The sequence below is a fragment of the Lontra canadensis genome, unplaced genomic scaffold, assembly GCF_010015895.1.
Source record: "Lontra canadensis isolate GAN:19392208 unplaced genomic scaffold, GSC_riverotter_1.0 scaffold85, whole genome shotgun sequence".
NCBI lineage: Eukaryota > Metazoa > Chordata > Mammalia > Carnivora > Mustelidae > Lontra > Lontra canadensis.
Genome location: NW_022631079.1, coordinates 4,186,702 through 4,195,689, shown reverse-complemented (window position 1 = coordinate 4,195,689; position 8,988 = coordinate 4,186,702). Strand labels below are relative to the sequence as shown.

Sequence of the window (8,988 nt, the reverse complement as noted above, 5' to 3'; positions counted from 1 at the left end):
CATGCTCATGAATGCTACTTAATGTAATCATGGGATTTCAGGAGATATATAGTAGCGCTTCTATAAAGCATGGCAAATGGATAAAACATTAGCTTTTTGGCACGGACCTTGCAGTGGACTGAATGTCTGTACCTCCCACCTCCCCCCTCAAAATCCATATGTTGTAATCTAATCCCTGGTGTGATGGTGTGTGGAGGGGGGTGGCCTGTAGGGGTGGCTGAGTGAGGAGGGAGGAGCCCTGATGATGGGATCAGTGATCTTATAAGAAGAGACTCGGGGGAGATGAGCTCTGTCCATCATGTGAGGACACCGAAGAAGGTGGCTGTCCGCAAACCTGGAGAGAGCCCCCACACAGAGCCCGAACGTGTGGGCTTTCCCTCAGACTTTGGGCCTCCAGAACTGAGAGAAATAAATGTCTGTTGTTTAAGCCACCCAGTTTGTGGTATTTTAGTCAGAATAACATAAACAAAGACATGCCTTTTGATAACTAAAAGAAAGAGTCCTCCTGGACATCAGTAAGACGAATCTCTCAGAGCCACTAATGTGGCTGTCCCCAAGGAAAAGATGTTCTTGCCTCATGAAGAGCCAAGATGCTAGAAAAGGAAACACGTTTCTTGAGGGAACAAAGAGTTTTTTGCATATTTGTTGTCTTCATGACAAATAACACGCTAAATTCTAAGAAGAACAAGGAGCTGAACGTATTCCTTTCTTCCTTGATCGGTGCCGAACACATGACATTCCTCAAGCATCCTCGTCCCCTAAAAACACTCTCCGGCTACATAATTCTGTCAGACGCGCCAAGTGAGAAACAGCTGCTTTCCACGTGTTGGGGCCACTGTGGCTGGTTCCCCAACAAAAACCTTCGTCTCAGTCCAAGCAACTGAAATACCACAGTCTTCCCAGCACGACCTGCGTGTCTGTGGCGTGGGATGAAGCAGGGGGAGACATGGAGCCAACCCTGGGATATGGCCTTCGCTGCCACCGCATCTCAAATATATGCCGATCGTTCCACAAACAAAACACTTCTCACAAGAATCCAGGAGCCACTTTAGGAGCTGAGCACAACCCACACACAACCCACCTTGCTCTTCGATAACTGACAAGGTCTGTGGAGAAGACAGTAATTTCTGCAGGACAACAGAGAAAGTTGTTTCCAGTTCTGTCCGTGAGAACAAAAGAAAACAACCTCACTAAATGTTAAGTACTGTATGAGTTTGGTGGACTGTCATAATAAAATACCACAGGTAGAGTGGTTTAAATGGAAGAAATTTATTTTCTCACAGCTCTGGAGCCTGGAAGTCTGAGATCAAGGTGTGGTCAGGTCTGGTTTCTTTGGAAGCAGCTTTCCTTGTAGATGGCCAGACAGAGAAGACCTCCCTGTGTCCCCTCTCGATTTCCCTGAGTTGGCCTCCTCATCTCTCCTCCACATAAGGATCCCAGCCAGATGGGATGAGGGCCCTCTAGTGTCCTCATTTTACCTTAATTACCTCTTTAAACGTTCTACCTCTGAAGACAGTCACATTCTGTCTCCACAATGTTTTTCCTCCTAATTCAACCAACATAGTCCACAAACCTCCCATTCCTCCCTGCCTTTGATCCAGGTAAAAGCTTGGATTATCCAGATACCCACCGCAAACCCCAGTCCAAGCCTCGGTAATGTTGTCTTTATGTCACCTTACTCAGCTTAAAGGTATTTCTCTTCATGTTCCCTGTTCCTTGATTTATAGCTAGATGCTTTTCATTGCAAGTGCACTTTGCAAGTGATTTTCTTTTTAATTCTCTTGGGCTGAGAATTATCAGTTATTTCCTATACCTCATTTCTTCTCCCCATCACCCCTATTAAGTTTCACAGTAACAAGCTGTATGCTTTTATCTGAGTCTTTTTTCATTCTTCTCTCCGCAAGCGTCCCTGCTCTGACTCCTCTCCATCAAGTTAATGAATTGTCTGCTCCCCCAAGCCCTTTGGCATCTGCTCCCTGAGTAGAAGCTCACTGTTTTGGTATCGGCCGCTCACAAAGCTCTGAGCTTGACATTGAACGCCAGACGGCTCTCCTGTGTGCAGCCAGGTGTCTTCTCCCATGTGGTAATTGCCCATCTTCGACCATAGGAAGGGTGGCAGGACCCGACGGCCAGGCTGGGAGACCCCCGAGCACTCAGGATCTCTTGTTTGGAATTGCCTTTGATAGGAACAAGGAAGAAAATACAGCAAAGCGTTGAAAACTGAAAACAGACGCAGAGGCCTCTCCGAACACCAGACATACCGTTGTTTGCAGCATTATTTATTGTGTGGTTGTTGTATCTGGGGGATTCACACTATTGACGTAACACAACGGTGACCTCTCCGGAGACAGAGCAACCCAAAAAGAAAACTTCAAAGTGGGCAAGAACAATAAATATCAAACTTTCTGATCTAAAATGTATAAATATAAAATATCAGTCACTTCAGGAAACGTGTTAAGAAAATCCGGCTACCGCACGTCCACGGGTACGTGTCGTGTCGACGGCGCTCGTCTTCAGAACACATCACCTCAGGTCCAGTGTGGTTATTTTTATGTCTTTTACCAACACATGTTTGCATATCTAGGTGAGAAAAAACTGGTTTTACATCATGATGTTTACCCTGTTTCTCCACAAGAAAGGGAATATGGACTTCCGAACTTAAAAACATTTCTAATTTTGAAGATGTTTCCGATCGGAAAAGAGAGAATCGGACTGATTCATTTCTAGCAAAAACACACGGACGTAGGTTGCCAAGTTAATTGTCGCTTTAAGTAGATTCTAACTTCAAAGCAATGTTTCTCTGATGTTACTGCTGGAGAACCACCAGGCAAGCAGTTAGAACGAAAAGATATAGTCAAATGGTGTTTCTTTGGGGCTATCTGTGGCTACCCCAGAAGGATGATTACAGTTTCCAATGAACTGTTATGACAAAATTAATCTGGCCACATCGAGTGGAAAGAATTCATGAGAAAATAAATATCATTTTCTTTCATTGTCTGCTTAGTTGAAGTCTGAGGAAAACTGCATTTCTTTAATTATCCCACAGATCCATAAATGGAAAGGCAACTTTATGCACAATGAACTGTGCTACAGAAACACTGGCATTCTCTTGTAAATAAAATAATCATGCAAAGAAATCAGAAGTAACTGAAAGCTTGCTGAATTTTCAGGATAAGAAAACCCCAAACTAAGCAGTGTTTTATCCCATATTACACTGCTGCTGCTTCTCTCCTTCAAGGGTTGGGGGGGAAAGGAACATGTGGAAAATAAGTATCTGGAGAAAAAAGAAAATAGCCAGCACAGTCTACTCACACTGAACAGCCTGGGGTCCTTGGTGTGCGGATGAAAGCCCTTCTTTTTACAAGCAGAAACCTCGAGCATGCCGGCATTGGTGAGCCGGAAAATGCCGGTGCTGTCCCGGGGTGGAAACAAAAAGTGGAAAAATTAAAGATCATCTGGATTTCCGGAGAGAGTGGGGGGAGGGTTGGGAGGCGGGGGGCAGAGGGGGAGAGGGAGAGAGAATCCTAAGCAGACACCGCGCTCAGTGCAGAGCCTGATGCAGGGCTCGATCTCACCACCCTGACATCACGACCTGAGCTGAAATCAAGAGTTGCATGCTTAACCGACTGAGCCACCCAGGCACCCCTCCACAGTGATCTTTTAAACCAGTTTTGCAATAAGTGGCCCAGTGGAGAGAAACTCCCGAGGGGCCAAAGCCAACTCCATGCACCTGCTGGGCTGCAATGGGGAAGAGGCAGCTGAACTTGTCCCATGAGACCGGAATGCAAAACGGAGGGGCCATGGGAGGAAATGACAGGTGGCAGATATTTCTACTTTTTCTAATAACACAGACACTGTTTAAAGAAACAGCAAATATTTATCGAGTGCTAACTGTGGGGCCAGACACCATTGCTAAGCCCTTTCTACAGACTGCCATTCAGGATCTTCTTCACATCAGTCCGGATGGGCAGGTGTCAAGGATAAAGAGACTGAGGGTCATAGTGGTCAGTAATCCTGCCAGTCACATGCCATCTGAAGCTGGAGCCAGGATTCCACTCTTAAGTGTGTCTGACTCCTCTGCTCATCATCACTCTCTCATAATCATTGTCTCCCAAATCTAGAAAGGCTTTGGAGGTCATTAAATGGAAGCTGGAAATTTTCTTACAACACGAGGCGGGACAGGAGAATGAGGAACTCAAAAGGCCAACTGAAATAACGTCCCGCTTATCCACTTGGAGATCATGTTCCCTAAGTAAAGAGATCCGGTAATTCTACTATGAAAGGACCTTAAAAACCCTATGACTACAGAGCTAAAGGTAAAAGGGAGCTGGATGGCACCAAGCTCTGCCTCCCGAGGGTACGGGGTGCTTGCCTGTCCAAGTGCCACCCCTTGCCACGTGGACGCACTTGAACCCACCAGCCCCAGACAATGCCTCACTTGGACCCGGTCCCCAGGGCCACTTACTCTTTATGCTTTGGTGAACAAACAATGGCGATCGCCTCCGGCAGCATGAGCTGATAGGAACAGTGCGTGTGGAGATCAACACTGGACAAGAACGCAGTTTGGGTCGGATGTGTCTGTAAACGGAGAAGAGGACAGTCTTACTGGAAGACTCATCTTCGCCGAGGCCGCAGCCCATTCGAGAAATCTCTCACAGCTGGCTTTTTCTTTTTTTTTACCATCATTGATTAATAAAACCAGGATTTAAAAAACTGTGTCCCTGGCATAATCCCTCCCCTCATGTACCCTGGGAATAACCACGAGCCTGAGAAGAGGCTCCTGGAAGTGTCCATGCGCTTTCTGCTTATTAGGACAGACAGGACTGGGGATTAATTAAAGAGACTTGCGTCACAGCTAGGAGACGCTCCTGTTGGCATCTTAATTCCACACACGGGAACCCGAGGGAGCCCAGAGATAATTTATATAAAACCACGGACACGAATGGAACATTTACTGTGAATTTACCCCATTTTCCTGTGTGTCCTCCCGTGGATCATCATTGCCTACAAATGGGAGAGCAGAACTCTCCAGGGTGTCGAAGGCGTGTGGGACTCATCCTCCACAGCAAGGAAATACCCATATGATGAGAAGGAAGGGGGAGATTATAAACCGAGAGCTGTATCTTCCAGGTTTTGGGCTATAAACAAGCTTTTGTTCACGAGAGACACATCGGACGTTCACACTCGAATAGGAAAAACACATGCACCCAACGTGATTTTAAAATTCACAGTCAACCTCAGTTACCCTTGAGAAAGGAATGTGACCACTTTAATCATGAAACCAAGGTCTTTGGGTGTACCGCCTGGGTCCTAGACCCATCGCTCACTGGCTGTATGACACCGAGAAGATTATTTAACCCCCTCATGCCATTTCATCAGCCTTAAAATAAGGACAGTAATCATTTTCTTCATGGGGTTGCTACATTAAAATTAATGAGACAATCCCTGTAAAATTTTTACAACAGTGCCTAGCACAGAGAAGAATCACAGTTATTCCCCGGGTTATTGCTGTTGTTATTTTTTTTAAAGTTTTTATTTATTTATTTGACAGACAGAGATCACAAGTAGGCAGAGAGGCAGGCAGAGAGAGGAGGGGGAAGCAGGCTCCCCGTTGAGCAGAGAGCCTGATGCGGGGCTCAATCCCAAGACCCGAGATCATGACTGAGCCGAAGGCAGAGGGTTAACCTACTGAGCCACCCAGGCGCCCCTGCTATTATTATTTTAAGACTGTCTTTTTTTTTTTTTTTTTTTGAGATGGGGGCCATGGGGAGAAGGAGAGAATCTCAAGCAGACTCCCTACTGAGCACAGAGGCCCACGTGGGGCTTGATCTCACAACTCTGAGATCGTGACTTGAGCCACAACCAAGAGTTGGAGGCTTAACCAACTTAACCCCCCCAGGTGCCCCAATATTGTCATTATTATCTAAAGGGCACGGACCCATAAAAACAGCTTCATGCCTTTGCACTTAACTATGGTCTGCTAAAGAAATGCAAGATTTGGTGCTCCTGGGTGGCTCAGTGGGTTAAGCCTCTGCCTTCGGCTCAGGTCATGATCTCGGGGTCCTGGGATCGAGCCCCACATCTGGCTCCCTGCTCAGTAAGGAGTCTGCTTCTCCCTCCCCCTCTGTCCCTCTCCCTGCTCATGCTCTTTCTCTCTCTCTCTCTCTCAAATAAATAAATAAAATCTTGGGGAAAAAAAAAAAAAGAACCTAGGTGGAGCTGGGACTAAGGTCTCCTCTATCTCTGAAATTACGTTAACACCAAGTGCTTGCTGATTTTGTGTGTGGGGAGGGTAGGAGAATCTAAGCATGTGTCCCGACCCTCTTCAGTACATCCCTATGAAGCAAGTAAAATGAAAAATGGCCACCCATCTCTCTTCAAGGGTCCTTGAATTATTCCACATTCTCTCTGAAAATCTTGGCCATCATCCCATGATAGTGGGATGATTTATTCCTACCCCAGGTCCACATGTAAAAGACTGAATGGAAAAATTGATTGAACCACGGATAGGAAAAGTTGAGCGTCATTGCCAAAACCAGTGGCCACGATTTTCTGAGTTCCTAGAAAAATGTGCTATGAAATTCACTGGCATTATCTCATTTAACGCAAACCACTGCAGGAAGTCAATTCTTATGACATCTGTTCTGTGGATGATAAAGCTGATGCCCAGATTGCTTACATAATTTACCAACATTCCTGTAAGGAATTTTTAGCAGAGCTGAGATTTAAACTCATGGCTTTTAATTAGTAAGCCCTTTCTCGCTCCTATGATGGCCCAGGGGTTGTTGGAACCCAGTATTTTTGGCCCCACCGTGGCTGTTTATGTAGTGATAAATTCCTCCTTGGCCTGTTGGGGAGACGTGGAAAAATCTATGGTCCCTGTTTGATATATAAAAACATCTGTTTCAAAGAAACATTTTTAGAAATTTTCTTAAAATATTCCACTTCTGACCCATGACAAAGAGAAAGAGAACATTAATAACGGTCTCGTTAAATTAGTCAAAAATCTGACTAGGTCTTCATTAGACTACAAAAAATCATAAAAGCAAGTCACCCAGTTTCCAAATGTTTCTCTCTCCTTTAACGCTGGATGGTAAGAAAAAAAGGATACTATAGCCTTGTCCAAATCTGGACTTGACAGACTTAGACATGGCCTAACATTGGAGAGAATGCTTTACTATGATGACATTTATTCCACTTGAAAAGAAAATCAAGAAGAAGAAACGATTTAAAGGAAGCTAAACTTCCTCAGGGAGGAAAGCAGCACCCCACGGGAGATACATCGAAACCCAACGCTCACACGTACGTGGATCCATCCCAGCGTAAGGAGGCCATGTTGGTCCTGCACACCAAATAACTCCTCCACGTTCTCCACGTCACAGTAGTCCGGCCCCGCTGACTGCTTTGGCACGATCACATGGGTGATAGTAAATTCATTATGCGTCTAAAAAACAATCAGCAAAAAAGAGTAACAAGCATCTGGCGGGGGACGGGGACCAAAAAAAACACAGCCCGAGCTGGAAGCATAGCGTTTTGCAGGAAGACTAGAGAGTGCCCCACAACCTGCGTCCACAAAATCAGAGCCTCGCACTTAAAAATGGGTTATCTGCCAAAAAGGCGAGGCAGCTCTCTGGACCTCAAAACCTATTTTCACGATAGAAAGTGTTTAACAGGGGCGCCTGTGTGGCTCAGTGGGTTAAAGACTCTGCCTTCGGCTCAGGTCACGATCCCAGGGTCCTTGGATCAAGCCCCGCATCGGGCTCTCTACTCAGCAGGGAGTCTGCTTCCTCCTCTCTCTCTCTGCCTACTTGTGATCTCTGTCTGTCAAACAAGTAAATAAAATCTTGAAAGAAAAAAAAAAAAAGAAAATGTTTAACAAATAGGAGTCCGCCTCCCAGGCTGCTCCATGATCGTTCAGTTAATAAACGATGCCTCGATACAGTACATGTGCAGGGGAAGAGATCCAAACACAGCATCAGGTTTATCTGGAGGGGGAGATACCAGTAAAACGGTTTTGTGGATTTACTGAAGGACATTTCTAAGGTTTGTGGAGGTTGATGGCCTTGTGTACTTTATTTTATTCATTGTACTTCATTTCACATCCAGACCTAATTTGTCTCCTGCCATTGGGGGAACTCACTGAGATCTTCCGTAATTAAGGTGATGCTTTGGGTCTGCATTTAGAAAATGAAAAAGGAAAAACATAATACTCCCTTCAGGTCAAGGGAAGAGATGAAGGAAGGGGTCTGGGAAGAGGTGATGGGATGCTCAGGGAGGAGATGCTTGTGCTGGGAGGAGCGGTCTGCCCTCCACAAGCACCGCCTTCTCTCTGGTCTCAGGGCTTTTCCCCCCAACTGGGGATCGTCTGGCTGGTCCTTCAGAGGCATGATGTGAGCGCTGTATGGCAAAGACTATGGCTGTTGGAGGTTACAGAATGCCAACACCAAGGGCAGTGCCAACACCTCTAAGTACTCAGCACACGTCTGTCTGATGAAGGCAATGAATGAATGAATCAATCAATCAATCAAACTAGGTACAATATATGGTCTTGAGGAAGTATCCAGAACACATTGCCCCTGACAGACAAACAAGGTGACCGAGAGAACATGGTGGGTCATGCTCCTGTGTTGGTCATCTGTGCTTCCTCTCTCCTGGAGGACACGTGAATACTCAGAAAGGAACTGTGGTAGGGAGAATGTGAGCTGAGTAAACCATAGCCATGAAGCGATGGAAAATGTGCCTGGACCCAAGGGCACTTTCCACAAGACATTTTTCATCCTTCTTGCAAGTAGCAAACTAAACTCATCTCCTCTCTTTGGTCCCCCTTCTATTTTGACACTGTCTTTCATCACATATTTCTGATAGACTCTTCCATAAGTAAATGGGACCTGTGCCATAAGATTTCAGCTTGTTGAAACTACTGTATGAAACCAAAGAAAACAAGAGAATCCTAGTTTTATTCCACACGGGTCTGCAAAAGTTTGGCGA

General features: G+C 45.6%; 1 protein-coding gene across 4 annotated transcripts in view; it reads right to left on the bottom strand.

Annotated features, from left to right (window-relative positions):
- Positions 1-2,258: 2,258 nt before the first annotated feature.
- STAMBPL1 (STAM binding protein like 1) overlaps positions 2,259-8,988 on the bottom strand; it is a 45,696-nt gene continuing 38,966 nt past the window's right edge. For 3 of the 4 annotated variants that reach the window (XM_032883056.1, XM_032883053.1, XM_032883054.1), the window contains 4 exons: positions 7,301-7,444; positions 4,466-4,578; positions 3,313-3,412; positions 2,259-2,580 (listed from right to left, as the gene is read on the bottom strand). In XM_032883056.1, the coding sequence (XP_032738947.1) occupies positions 2,524-2,580; positions 3,313-3,412; positions 4,466-4,578; positions 7,301-7,444 (414 nt within the window). In that variant the 3' untranslated portion in view covers positions 2,259-2,523. The remainder of the gene's footprint in view (positions 2,581-3,312; positions 3,413-4,465; positions 4,579-7,300; positions 7,445-8,988) is intronic. The other variant, XM_032883055.1, reaches the window with a different exon arrangement.